Source organism: Leptonotus elevatus, chromosome 14, assembly GCF_054856555.1.
Source record: "Leptonotus elevatus isolate MCC_2025b chromosome 14, RoL_Lele_1.0, whole genome shotgun sequence".
Taxonomy (NCBI): Eukaryota; Metazoa; Chordata; class Actinopteri; order Syngnathiformes; family Syngnathidae; genus Leptonotus; species Leptonotus elevatus.
In genome coordinates, this window is record NC_141252.1 from 6,662,008 (window position 1) to 6,677,368 (window position 15,361).

The 15,361-nt window shown below is 41.3% G+C and overlaps 1 protein-coding gene across 1 annotated transcript in view; it reads left to right on the top strand.

Annotated features, from left to right (window-relative positions):
* The window catches only part of spred1 (sprouty related EVH1 domain containing 1), a 40,076-nt gene that overhangs the window by 18,702 nt on the left and 6,013 nt on the right, over nt 1-15,361 (top strand). Inside the window, exons 3-5 of the mRNA XM_086094854.1 lie at nt 5,999-6,167; nt 8,382-8,428; nt 14,855-15,010. Of these exons, the coding sequence (XP_085950980.1) occupies nt 5,999-6,167; nt 8,382-8,428; nt 14,855-15,010 (372 nt within the window). The remainder of the gene's footprint in view (nt 1-5,998; nt 6,168-8,381; nt 8,429-14,854; nt 15,011-15,361) is intronic.

The following is a 15,361-nucleotide window of genomic DNA, read 5'->3' on the forward strand; positions in this document are numbered from 1 at the left end:
TTTAAAAATACAAATACAGGGAGTCCTCGAGTTACGTCGTACGCGACCTACGTTGTTTCGACTTTACGGCGCCCGTGCCTCATCCGTAGCACCTTTTTTTTTTTTTTGTTAATTTCCCACAGTAATCACACAATTTGAAAGTTATTTAACGTGTTGTTACCTCCAGCAACGGACATCCATCGAGCATGTCTGCTCGCCATCAGGTGTGTCACACTTCCGTGTTTAAGTTTGAATTATTATTGTTGTTAGATTATTTATCCAGCTCTTCCGGGTCGAGCAAGTATGTTTTTTTAAATTACTGTACAGAAGTATTTTAATGTAAATATGGACTTTAACGGTGAAATCTGACTTAAGTCGAAATTTGGGTTAAATCGCCAGCGTAGGAACAGTACTCGACCGTAACTCGAGGACTCTCTGTAAAATCAAATAAACATATGTTGATATTATTATAGGTAAATATTAAGACTGGGGAAAAATGCATGACTCAGTTAAGTCGACCACAAAAATTGGTTGCCACAAAATGTCTGCCTTTAATCTATACAGTAATAGATCATTTGAAAACGGTAATTTTGACAAATTTGCGACACCTAGAACTATGTTCAAAGTGGAGCGGGTGGAGCTTGGAGACGGGACACTGGAATGTGTACGCATAACTACATTTCATACTACTAGAGGTATCATGTAAAAAAACCAAAAAAACAAATCATTAGTTAATGAAATACTGTTTATTTTACCATTGCTATTTAGAACACATTCCATGGTGTTTGTGGACTACACACCGTATTGTATTTATTATGCAAATGACGCTTGTTGCCCGTTTGTTTTTTGATTTTTAAGTAAACTAGCAATGAACAAGCTTAAACCATCATCACAGTGCGTCCCATCACAACCTTTTGGGTGCAAAGCATCTCACACTAAATTGTCGTTCTCGGTTAAACCTGTCTTGGTGCATGTTAAAGCTTCTCTAGCTAACTTAGTTGCTATTCATCCAACAAATATGGCTGTGAAGTTTGCAGACGACACGACCGTAGTGGGCCTCATCAGACAACGATGAGACCCACTACAGAGAGAAGATTCAACACCTGACATACTGGTGTCCTCCGGAACACCAGCAAGACGAACCGTTTGTGCTCCGGAAAGAGGTACAGGAGCATCAGGACCCACACCAACAGACTTGAGGCATAGTTTATTTGCCAGAGCGGTGAAATGCATCACCTCATCTCCTAATATACTCACCCTCCTTTCACCTATGGATTGTGTATTTTAAACAAAGACCCACATTGAACTACACTTTTACAAAATGTTGCAATATCCTCCTAGTTGCACTTTTTAACTATTTATTTAATTTTCTTTATTTAGTCGAGTTTGCTGTTTTATACTATTTGCCTTTTTAAAATTGTGCTGAAAGCTGCTGGAACAAAATTTTGATATGCTTGCATAATGACAATCAAGATTCTTGATTCTAGTTTAGCATAGTTCAGGGATGTGATTTTTCCGCTAATTCGCGGAATTCCGCTTTTTTTATCTCTAAAAATAAAATGTTACAATTTTTTAAGTGGTTAAAAATCCGATTTCGTCTCTCGACAGCATTCCATTTTAGTGTTTCCGTAACTGAAATGAAACTGATCTTGCGATTGGCTGAAGTCTCCGTGTTGACCAATAAACGCGCTTGTTATAAAGGCATAGGCGTATGCCATTGTTTGTTGACCAATAAACGCGCTTGTTATAAAGGCATAGGAGTATGCCATTGTTCATTTCTCAGACGTTTTTGCCGGGTGTTTAAAGAAAGATGTCCGTGATCGAACGCAATGATGCTCCGCGAGTTAAGGAAATTGACAAGATCGTAAAAAACAAGTTTCGATGGGACTGGTTACAGAAGGATATATCTACAAATGTTGGAAAGAAGACTGTGACGAATTTGTTCAGTGACTTTATTCGGAAGATCGATCGTGACTATGGTGGGAGAGGTTTCAAAGCTCTTGAAAGTCACGCAAAGAGCAAAAAACACGTGAAAGAACTCCAGTCAAGAACAACAAATTATTCCATCGCTGGAAGTTTCGGTGCCCAAACGAAAACTCCAAAACTTTACGGCCTCCATCCCTTATTGACATCACAATCGGAAGCGGTAATAGAGAGACGTGATCCACCCCAACAACCTGTACCAGTTGCTGATAGAGTCGTGAATTTTGAGGTCGGTGGTAAACTTTTCAAATTAATCGAAATCAAATTTTTGAAAATATTATAACGTAATAAAAATGGCCATAAATATTTAACATGGTTAATCATTGACACAAACTCAAATGAATGCTGCATGTTTGCACTTTTCAGGTTTCAATATGTTGACTATCTTGATGTATGCAGTTTCAGAGATAATCTTAGTCAATCCGAATGCATGATTGTGTTTTTACCAGAGCTTGCTGCATGAGGTATTTTATGTTTTTGTTATGCATTATGTATTAAATTAAGAATGATTGATTAAATGATTTATTGCATGGTAAATATATATGATGATATTCTCAGTGATAGTTTTTAAAAGCAAAGGCAGTCCAATGTTTTTGAATGTGACTGATTTTGAGTTGACTAAAACTGCAATTTTATATGGGATAGTTCAATATACATTGAACATTTATGCTGTTGTTTTGTCTATTTCTTTGTCATCTGAGTGCATTGAAAGTACTTAAAAACACGGAAAACCCATGAGCTCTGGACCGAGCTGAGTGCCCGCGGCCCCCAGACCCCCGGCTAAATTTTCAGATAATTTCACTTTGGTCAAATCACATCCCTGATAGTTAGCTCTAAAGCACATCTATTTTCAACACATTGCTAAGCAGAGATCAAGTGTGTGTAAAGCGATGTGATTATTGTGGGAATTGTTTACAAAAATAAATATGAACGTTTTACTTAATTTTAAGCGAGTATAGTATTCATATGCATCAACTTTGGCAAACAACGTGTTATTTGTGGACGCATGCTCTTCTGTTCTCAAAATAATGCTGATATCGCTCTTTAATTTGAGTTTGTTGTGTCTGAACAAAGATAGGGTAACGGATTGTTCCCATACCTGATCGTAACCTTAAATAGCTTGAGGGTATGTGTAACTGTAACTGTGCAAACGGAGTGTGATGTTATTAGGTGCATGAGGAAGGTATCGAGGGGAAAATGTCAAATTCCATCAAAGTAATCATAGGTGGCGCCAGATAGAATAAGAAGAGGTGGTGGGAATGTGACTGTGATGCGCAGTGATGCGGCACAAAGTGTACCAGTGATGACTCAGCTGGCTCTCCATATAGCCACCAATCTCTCTCTCTTCCCTCTTCAATCACTCTGACTCTCTCTCTCTCTCAAAAAAAAAAAAACTAATTGGTTGACGAGTTCTTACGACACCGGCTCTCGGATTTGTGTCAGATCTCGAGCTGAGCTTACTGCCTCGCTCGTCACAGCCTCCCTAGGATTGCTCACAGCTGTGATGGTGGCGCCTTCCTGGCTCATCAAAATTAGCTTTTCTTTTTTGGCGAGGACTTTCTGTGTGTGTGTGTGTCTCTCTCTCTCTCGCGATACGTGCATGTTGCTTGTTTGTTGAGCTTTACCAGCCAAATGCGGTTTATTATCTGTGAGACTATCGGTGTCACCCAACTTGTAAAATCTAAGCGCCAATAATGTTCCATATGTGACTAGCTTGTGACTCTGTGAACACAATAGATGGCGAGTGTAAAAAACAAACCAAAAAAAAACTCAGATGAAGTCTTTGAATGATCACAGAACACATGAAAGAAAATCTTCAATCATTCGCTGATTCTGTAACAAAGCTTATCTTCTTATTTGCAAACTCTTCACAAAACCAAGAGTTCAAAGATCTTCTCTATCTTACTCTGTGTCTGCTTTCCGGCGCATCGCACCTCCGACTATCTCTGTCCCCCTCGTGCAACATTGTCTGCCCTGTCACCTCCAAGCCTGGTTTGTGGAATGCAACGTTGAGTATTGTCCTTCCCTCGCAACACGCGATACTTCCTCCCGTGTCTGTGCAGGCCTCGCCGTGTGGCGCTCATCTTACCTGCTCCGGCTCCGTTCAGTCTCGCCCTCCACAATCAGCCCCAGAGGCACAGACACCCCATCCGCCTCCCTTTTATCACCTGATCCCACGCCATCCCTCCTCAGTGTCCATCCCTCTCTTCTTCCCTTCATCCCTCCGGCTTAACCCCTGGCCCATCTTTTCTTTCGAAGGCAGAGGAAAACATTTTGTGATACGCTTGCGGCGGCATAGGTCACCTTCAAGTTAGGACTTTTGGTAGCTTCATGTCTGACACCCAATGAAAAAATATATGGACAAAAATCTCTAAAGCCTAATCCCTAAAATCAATCGTAGTTTTGAATAACTTATGCAATAAAGTACACTGGACACTGAGAGATACTGTCCAACAGCCGATAAATGATCAATTTAAGACTTTTATTTTCAGTTTACTTTCTAAGAGGTGCTGCTGACCCTGGGATTTTTCTGCATCTTTTGTTTTTGTTTGAAATTAAAACAAAGATGCATGCAATCTTAACTCATCAGTTATATATAAAAAAAAATTGGGGGGGGGGGGTGGTGATTGATTTATTAAAACGTACTGATGGTCATGGGAGCTCTCTGAAGCAGTTACGCTTTGGGCCAGAGGTGTTAGTGGCGTGTAAAAAAGTGATAAACTGCACAAAGATCCGTTAAATAAATTAATGCTTTAAGACATTTAAGCCAATTTAACAGTTGTATTTTGTATTTTTTTAAATCTTGACAGCAATTTCTCCCCCCCTTTTACAGAAAATTAATATCTGCTTTAAATATTGGTTATTGGCCTCCTTGACTAGGGATTGGCCCTGAATTAATAAAATATATAATTTAACTAGTTACTGCCTAGTACTCACAATTATATTTGCAATTTAATGTTTGCGGAGTTTTTATCATGTCCTTGATATTTAGGAAGAATTGAAGTTCCATAATTAATATCGGACTGAAGTGAATCAAATCTAAATCGAACTGAACTTAAAAATTAAATCGATTGAGGAAATTAGAATCGATACCCAGCCCTAATCACAATGGAAACATTCAAATGGAAACTGTCACTGTCTATAGCTATGCTAAACTATATATTACCTGCTTTAAATCATACAGCGGAAAACTCAACCCAACGTTTACTTTTTTTATTATTACAAGAATCGTTTGCCAATCTTATCCCACCAACAATGATTGGTTTATATCGCAACAATCTTGCATGGACCGTCACGCCCGCGCTCGCACATTCGCACTCCGTTTAAGCCACTCTCGTGCACGTTTGTCAAAACCTCAAAGACTGTAATGGCTGTCTCTCATTTCACTTAATCTGCCCTAGAGGAAGGCCAAGAGGCGGCTCAGTAGCCCTGATTAATAATAGGCTTTGGAAATACAGTGTCTTTCCGCCGCACACTTTTGACTGTCTGCCTCCAAAAACCCACTCAAAGCCCCTTCTTCCCTCACTGCCTCCTTCCAAGTCATCTGTAATTAAAACAAGAACACCATTTTCAATATGGTTTACAAATCGGCCTAAAAAAATATGTGATTATTATTTTTTTGTCCTATTTCAGAAACACCAGAGTTGTGTATACTTTCAGAGGCTTTATTCAACTCCTCATGTTTAATTGAATGATTGAATGTGCCATATTTTGAATATTAAAACTAACCAGACTAGCTACAGAAAAGTTGTCAAACAAACAAACAAACCTCCAAACAGCAAATTATGTCTTGATGCAAGTGCAAATGAACACATCAGAATCCATCCATTGATGTCTTTAGTCGGAAAATACCAGCTAACAGAGTGGCTTGACTTCTTTATAGAACATTTTCACCCTTGCTGTTTTTGGTTACTTAAAAAACAACAAAAAAAAACTATTGTTCAACTAATTCTTCTTCATCCTTTTGTTTTATCATCAAGGCTTGTAGGCAAAAATGACCTGACAGTGTCCATTTGTCTTTTTTGCCCCTTCCTAGGTGGTGCTGGAGTGTGTCCTGCAGGAGGGCCTCGTGTACAACAAGGTCAACCCCATCTTTCACCACTGGAGGATCAATGACAAAAAGTTCGGGCTGACCTTCCAGAGCCCCGCTGACGCTCGCGCCTTCGACCGAGGCATACGCCGGGCCATTGAGGACATCAGCCAAGGTGGGCACCTGTTTAGGACATGTCCATGTGAGATGCAGTGAGCTGATTAGTGATTAAGGATGTCTCCGAATGCTAAGCACGACCCCTCCTGTGTTATCTTGTTAGCGCCAGCTGCCCATACAAACTCTCCACATCCTTTAGAAGAGTGTTAAAAAAAAAAAAGCGTTAGGTCAGTTTTTATTCGGTCTTCAATCACCAACATGCTAAAGAAGATGTGATATTAGTTAGTGTTAATTTTAAATGTATTTCTCTGTTTCCTTCTTCCTCTGTGTCCTGGCATCCTCTGTATTCTGCCACTGTTGTGTAATGCCTCCTCTGCGCTCACTCGCGCACACACAGAAGGGTTGCTCTGTATTCCTATTGCATCGCCGCGCTGCCGGTCGCTCGGCTTCGTCAATGTGTGCGAGCGAGGGTGGCGGAGGAGGGTCGGGGGCGGCCCGTGTTGTGTTGGTAGGCGAGAGAATATGCTGCGCCCCTGTGAATGTGCGCGCGCACGCGTGTGTATCGGTCTTGCAGTCCTCTGTTGCCATGGCAACGCCGGGCACATGGCTCAGGCAGCTTCCAGAGCCGAGTCGTGCTGCATTCGCTGTCTCGCGCTCTCTCTCTCTCTCGCTTCCTCCCCAGCATTGAGGAAATGCGCACATACCTTCTCCATGTGATTGAGACTGAAGTCCTCTGTTGTGTTCTTAATAGTAGTAATAGTATCTCCCTTCCTCCCGGTAGAATTGTTTTAAATTGCCATTTTGTGCATGACCCCGGCTTGCAACCATTTTTCGACATTCAAGGTTCTCACGTCAAAAGAACACTAGCTTTGTTTTTGTCAGACACAGTCGGGCTGTGTGTTCACTAGCTGAAGCCATTGAGATCACATTGTCAGTTATATAAGGTGTATGTGCCAGTTATATCAACTAGCTTTCAAGATTGCGACTGTTAAAGCCGCCATTTTCCGTGCACCAATGTGAAACGAGGGCTATCAACTATGAGTTTGTGTATCAGGATATTTGTTTCGTCAAATTTAACATCTGACTTCTCCAACTGTGTTGTTTTGAAAGCAGTTATCACTACTGTATCTGTTTGAGTAAAAAGCCTTGGTGATTCCGTTACGGCAAACCGGTGGGATTGTTGCACCAAACAGGCTTTGGCTCGAGGAAATGTTTGTTTTAATATGCTTAATGCCAATTTTTTGTTTGATCGTATTCCTGGTTATACATGATACTGCAGAGAAGCTAGACAACAGTGAGGCTTGATGAGTCATAAGGCTCAAGACTGATATATATTGCGGCCCCGCTCTGTTGGGATTAAATAATACTGTAATTCATGTGTTTCTCATTGAGAACTGTGCAGGGCAAAATTTGTCATTCTCACTGCAGCATGTCCGCCATGTTTGTGGTGTTTGTTGTAGCAGTACTAGTGTTTTGCTTTGGGGGTTTGCGGATGCCGTAACCCCCTCACCCTTAAACTTTTTTTTCCTGCAAAAATTCTCATGACAACAATTTGAATGAAGGTCACTTGCAACGAGAAAACAAATTGATTTGTACAGGAAGGAAAAATTGGCCTTAGTTAAGTTGATTTGCACTCTGACTAATCGGCTGAAAGAATTAGTTGTACTCCAACAATAGGAAATAAATCCATTACAAATAGTGATGTCAATGTGACACTGTCAGTATATCAGCAAAAAGAAAAACAAGAAAGTTCATTTTGTGTTAAAAGTTCAGTGACTTCTGTGTAGCTTACGTCATCCACGACGGAAAAGTCGAAACGCGGTCACCCTGATACCTGAAACGCAAGCTGCCAGTCTGCAGCATCTGCAGACGAGGTGTTTTTTGGGAGGGGGGTGGATGTGGAAATGGCACATGGCGTTTTAGCAGAGGTCGGGTTACATTATTCGTGGCATGCATATTTCATGAACTTCCGTGTGCCCCACTGACACAAAGCAGCTTTCATTTCCCCATTGAGGCTGCAGTCGGATGGAAGTGCGAGTCTCGTCTCGTTTTGGCTTGACTTGAGGAGAATACGTACATCCGTTTGCTTAAGCTGGCGAAATAAGTCACGCTTTTTGACAGCCAAGCTATTTAGTCAAATAACTAAAAATTTTTCAAATCTGCATATAATCCCAAGAAGTGTTTTTAATTGTGCGAGTGTGTGTGTTAAAAAAAGAAGAAGATTTATTTAATTAATCTTGTGTTCCCCCCCCCCCCCCCCCCCCCATTCTAGGCTGTCGACCATTTGGCGAAGGGGATACTCCAGAGGATGGACGACCAGTGAGTCTTGTTCTTGGGACAGTTTGTATACATTTCTTTAGGATTTGACAACACAATTACAAAACAGGTTAACCACTCGAATTTTAAAAAGTGATAATGGGTTAATGATAGACCGATCATTGGCGCTGATATTCAGCATTTTCGTGAATATCAGCATCAGCCTTGTTTTTTTTTATTTTTATTTTTTATCTGATGTCCGATAATGAATCAATTTAAAACTGTTCACTTTAGGGAAGTATTTATGTAAATTTTCAGTGAACTTTATAAGAGATACTGCTGACTTTGGAAACTGCACATTTCTGCACGTTCCATTTTGGTTTGAAATTAAAACTAAGATAAATGTAAATTTAACATTCAGATATTTTTTAATTTTGGAAAACTTTATTTACCGGAGAAAATATTAAGGAGCTATTTACTTGTTTAAATTCTCATTTAACTTTTTAAGACATGCTGATGACCCTGCACTTTTTATCTGAATTTTAAAACAAAGATGTCTATTGTCTAAGATTTAAAAAGAACAAAAAAAATCTACATTTTGCCAATCTGAAAAGTTGTAAGCATATGCTTCAGTAAAGTTGAGAATTGGAGTTTTTATTTTTAATTTTTATTTTTTTATATGCCAATATTCTCCCTTTTAGCGAACATGAATATCGGCTCAAAATACTCAGTTATTGGCCTCGTTGTCTACTGATAATCGGCATCGGCCCAGAAAAACAACAACATATCGGTCTATCTCTGCAATGCGTTTGATGACTCTTTCCAGAGGGTCTCCTTACTTTGCATAACTTCTGCTGTATGTTCTTCTTAACACCAGACTTGAGTCTTATCCTTTTTTGAGTAGTGTCTTGCAAAAGCCATAGAAAACACAAAACGGAACACTGCAATGAGGTCTTGGATGCAGTGGCTCACACAATGTCATGTATGATGGCGGTGCAAACGCCAAAGTTTTGTGGGACTTGAGACCGAATTGTACATATTGAGGGATGTTTGTAATTCAGATATTCCACTCTTTATGGCAAGGCATGCCATCTCATGTTTTGATATCTTGCTGTACGTCACAAGTCACTACATGTTCAGCACTCTTGACTCCCTCAACCCCTGCCCCTCAGTATCTTAAAAAGAGGGGTGAGTGAGGGAGCTGCGTTCCTGTTCCTGTGGCAAAGTTCCTCTTTAAGGGATCAGGCTGAACACACAGGAAATCCAATGGCACTGGTGTTGCTAGGCAGCAAAAAAAGGGGGGGGTATCTACGGGACGGGCGGGGCGAGGGGGGGTGTGGGGGGTGGGGGGGTTGTTCACAAGGTTCAGCGCGTGAGCCACCGAGGGTGTCACCATGGTGATTTGGCATCCGAATGTTGCGGTCGCAAACCTGGTCTGCGGAGAAAGAGAAGTGATCCATTCGCAAGTTCTGCAAGTGGAGACCGAGCAAATAGCACAGCATCAGGTCTCATCAAGTCACGGCACAGTTTGGAAGTGCAGTGCGGAATAGCCATGTATCTCATTGCATGAGATACGAATAGCATCTTTGTGTTAGCCTTGTTAGAACCACAGCGGATTTGGGACAGTATGTGTGTGTTCAAGACGGTGACCTCAACTTCCTGTCCACTCATATGCCGAAACTCCAAACAAATGAGTTGTTTTACCCACAAAGAACAAATGCAGTTGCACAACTCGGCTGTATGAACAGTCTGCCAAGACTGACGCCGCACTTCCAAATCATTCACAATGCTGCAAGCCCCCACCCCACCCACAACTTCTGCATTGAATTTAGAACCAACAGGAAGTTGTAATTTATCACTTAGGTTCACTGAGGTTATACTGGCTGCTTGGTTTTATAGCATGGCTGGTTTTGGCGTGACTGAATATGGCTCTGTAACACACCTTGAGTCAGGGCGAAGAGCACTTAAAAGTTTTATATTGAGGGCGCAAAGACTTCATGTGGGACGACGATGGATAAGCGAGTAGCATTGAATAGGGATCTCACGATCGAATATTTTTAGAATCTATTGATTAGTCAAGCTATTAAACAAATAATCGAATAGTTGTTGATTAATTGACCTTACCGTGGCACGTCCCTCCCTGCCCACTAAATGCGACGAGCAGCACCTTCAGACATTTAACGGTCAAGATAAGCAAAAGTGAATCCACAGTAATGGCAAAGTTGTCAGAGCTTCCTTGTGATTTCTTGGTCAGGTGTTTTCAGGACGCCGATATTTGTCATCGAAGCAAGCAGAGAGGCTTTAAAATTTTTAGTGAAGGGTATCTGCACTCCCTCACCATGCAATTTTGCCACAAAACAAAAGAAATACATATCGTCGCCTGCTGCTACAGAAGTCAGAAAAAGACAGAGTCGCCTCACTCACTTCAGCAAAACTGAAGTTTTTAGACATTGTTCCTGTCAAGCAGGGTAAGAATGAATTTATATTACCTCATAGTTTTGTTGACTATAATAGTAAATAGTAAGTCAACAAACGCGTGGTAGGTTAGCTACCCGGAGTTATCGTTAGCCTTTGGCTCAAAACAACAATGGAGAACATTACCTTTTTGCAGAGGTATTAGTTTCTGGTAATTTCGTAGGGATTCAACTGGTCGTGTGGGTGTGGGAGAGGGGGGGGGGGGGTCTTGTGATTCATCGCTTGAAACAAATTAAATGAGGGAACACAAAAATGTGTTTGGACGAACAGTTCTGACACGTGTTAAAAACATATTAGAAAACATGTTTTCATTGGCTGTTTAGCTGCTTTCAAAAGTATATGTTCATGATAAAACAGAGAATCTTGTGTTATGAAGTATAAAGTGAACGTTTATCATTAATGAAGCGGTTTACTGTTTAACTCATCGTGTGCCAACGAGATGATTCAGACTGACCTCAGGCCTTTCTGTTCCGAAATCATGTGACGACGGAAGTACACGGGATGTTCCCTGGCGCTCGTGCGAGGCCAGGTTGCTTCACTTAACCCGCCACCCCCCCCCCCCCCCCTTTCCCTCCTGTGTCTTCCCCTCCATCCAGTCCTCCCTTCCATCCAGTCCTCCCTTCCTCTCCTCCCTCACCCCCGGCCACATCTCTGGGGTCAGATCAGCTCCAGATTGGCCCCCACGCATGCCTTTGAATGGCGGGGCTTAGGCGAACGCTTCAAAAAGGAAGCCAGAGTCTGTTTCTCATTTTGATCCTCGCCCCCCGCCCCCCCCCCCCCTTTCCATCCTTTGCTCCTTTCTGCCTTCCTTTCACATACACATACAGCTGTCATCTGGCTTTTTAAGTTCTCTGCTGCATTTCTCCAGCTGGAGCTGGTTTATGACATTCTCTCTGCAGACTCTCTGGCCTCTCACTCGCGTACTCTTTCTCTCTTTTACGTGTACACACACATGGATCCAAACTTGAGTCCAATGCGAAGTCATTTTTTCCTGCTCTGTTATTCCTCTTCACTCCTTCCACTGTCTTCTTTTAAATATTTGGTATGTTTTGAGGCATCCCGCACGCGCGCACAAACACACACATGCACATACTTTGTACATACACTTTGTGCAGCTCAAGGGAAGAGACTGTGAGGTGGGGGTGGGGTGTTGGTGAAAGTTGAAGGGTAGGGGGAGAAGAGAAAGAGAAGAGGGGGAAAAAGAAGTCAAAGGAAGCATCTCTTAGCAACCACAGGACAGTAATTACTGTTGCAGCAGCTGGGAGCAAACCAGATTTCCGCTGTGCGTTAAAGCACTGGCGTGGGCTCCTTTACACACGGCACTGACTAACCAGAGCCAGCAGCCTCCCCCACATGCCACTGAGAGGAAGCGAGAGTACTAACCCAGCCTTGATGAGGTCGGGGTGGAGGGGTTGCTGGGGGGAGGGGGGCGTTTGGATTGGGGTTAAACTTTGATGGTGCACGTGCCTTTCAAGAATGGAGCAACTTTGAAAGCACGTTTGTGAGCTAAGCTTGGTGATCCCAAAAGTCGCACAGCAAAAAAAGCCTCAAAACTTGACAAATTTTATTGTATGATTGTAAATGTATCTTTCTAGAGCTCAGTCCAGCAAGCTTTAAATATCTCTATACTTTTTTGTTTGGCTTTTTGCGGCTCATACTCCAGAAGAAGTGCCAGTGAAGAAGAAAATCCAGGCTAACCGCTAACAGCTAACTTTAGCAGCTAATGCTAGTTGTTTAGGGCTGGGATTGTACTGTTGACCCCATGAGTGGTCCATACTGCTTACCTTGCTTTTTAAAGTCTGGTTCTGTATAAACATATAAAGAATGTAACCAAATGGTAAACAAAAACTCAACTTGTATAACATTTTTATTAAGTGTGGGATAGTGTTAATTACGGTAACTAAACAAAAATATTTTCGTCAACACATTTTTCACCAGACAAAAACTAGACTAGACTAAAAACCTTATTCATAAACAATAACTGCGACTAAATCAGTATGCATTTTTTGTCAACTAATGAAGACGCCAAAAACGACAAAAATGTATACTTATCTTGATAAAAAGTGGACTAATCTCTATGGACATTTTAGTTCATGAACAAAGACGACACTAAATTTAAATGATTTGTGAAATATTGTCTCTGCTAATCTGTCACTGTGACACTGTCATGTGACACACCGCCTTTCGAATCTGCAGCTAGCGAGTGCAACATTCACACAAAAATGGGACAGACAGGAGGTGGATTCCCAGTGAAAGGTTAAAAAAAAAGAAGTTAATTATAGTTATAACGTAACATTAATCCAACAGCTATAACATTCCAACAATAATGTTAATCCAACCACTAACGAATGCTGGGTAACTTACTAGCTCGTAGCATGGAGCTATAGTAGCCACTGTAATTGTAAAAGTTGATTTTCATCAAAAAGATTTGAGAAAATTTGATGTGAAATAGTTTTAGATCTGAAATGTTAAACATTATCTGCTGACAAAAAAATATACAGAGGTAAAATGATTGTCCTGACTAAAACGTTAACAGTTTTTGTTGACTAAAACTAGATGAATAAAATAGTTTTCCTCGACTAAAATGCTAGATTTGTAGTCGACTAAATGTTGACTAAATATGTTGGGATGTTTTCTGAGCAAAACTATGGATATGACAAAACTGGGCTGTGGTCTTCCTCTCTATCCCAAATCAAGTGGCAATCCCATACGGACATTAACGTCTCACTATTTGAAGTTACCATCAAATGTTTGGGGGGGAAAACAAGGAATGTTGTGCTGAGGTCATCCTCCTTGCTTAAATATGTCAGTAAATGTCGACGATTGTGTGGTCCTGTAGTTTTAACCAAAGTTTGAGTGGGGTCTAGTCAGGTCAGGTCAAGTTTATTTGTATAGCTCTAAATCACAAAAGAGTCTTAAAGTGCTTCACAAGCCCACTGTTGACCGTCCGGTTACATCCCCGATCTATGCCTCCCAAAAGGAAACCCTTGAAAAAAGAAAGACCCACAAATGGTGGGTGAAATCACCCTTTTGTCTATTGAACTATCATCATCACTTTTAATTGGCTTTCATTTGGAACACATTTTATAAACTTACATTCATAATTGTCAGTTTGTCAGCAGATCATTATTTCCTATAGAAGATTTTTTTTTCCAAATCCCCAAAAAATAAAGATGGCCATCATCCTGGCACAGAAAGTCTTGTACCTTTTGTTAGTATTCCTTCAGTAATTTATTCTTCACAAAGCAACACTTGGCATGAATCAACTGTTATTTGCAAATTCGATCCAACTTTGACACAACTTTGTATCCGTGATGGTTTGGTGCGTGGACAAGCTTGGGGAGGGGGGGCTCGGATGCTTGCGCTGACATAATGTTGGCTCCTGAAGTAATATCCTCCCCCATCTCTCTCTCTCTCTCTGTTTCTCCCGCACCTCTGCATTCATGAATCATGAAATAGCCGTCACATTAGTTGCCATGAGTACTAAAGTCTTGGCACTATTTCTTATCGGAGCCTGTTTATAATCTACCCTGCATGGGCCTGAAATGTATATTCCCCACACAGCGCATATGTTCCTATGCGATGCATTCTGCGGCATTCACAAAATGCTATTTATAGATAGTTCAGCATGATTGTTGTTAATGGTGAGATCCGTTTCATTTGGAGACGCTGTGAAACGAGGCAGTGAGAATGCGCTTCATTTCATTTGAAATGAAAAAGTGCCCTTTTTATTTTTCGGCTTGTGTTTGTATCTTTTTCTTCAGTTTTGTGGGAATGCTGTAAAAGGGCTGTTGGGAACTCTGAGTTCTCACACAGAAAGTCTTCAGTCATTGCTGCATCACCCTTTGACAAGCATAGGTGCAGTATACCCTCTGGTGGTTACATTTGGAAAGCAACCACAACAGTGAAACCAAAATTGATCGGGTTGTGAGGGGGAAAAAAGGTTATTTTGTTGTTTATGCTTACTAAAATGGTGGCATAATACCTCAACATGTTTTTTTTCTGTGTGTGCAGGCGTGTGAGGAACCTCCCTCCATCTGCACGCCAATGAAAGAGCCATTCTCCCCCCTGAACAATGTGGTGTCCACCGAGCCCTTCAGGGGCTGCTATGTGCGTGCTCAGCCCTTTGACGAGTTCACCTCCAGCAATCGACGTTACCTGCCGCCACAGGTGTGATCCTGTCCCCACATGAGCCATGTTTATACACTGAATGGACAAAAGGCTTAAAGGGAAAGTCAACCTTAAACATTACTTGACAATAATATGTTATGTGACCGCACTAGTCTAAATATAACATTCTGATTAATATTACATTTGTGGAATAAGAGTTATGAAGCAAAATCCTCCCGTTTTTATCCATCTCAGGGGACAGCCATTTTGCCACTTGCTGTCGACTGAAGAAGACATCACATTTGCTTAGGGCTTAGACAACGACCAATTGCTGCTCACCTGTTTTCTGGAGCTGAGCTGTGATTGGTTATGACCTGAGCAAGTGTGATGTCATTTTCACTCAACAGCAAG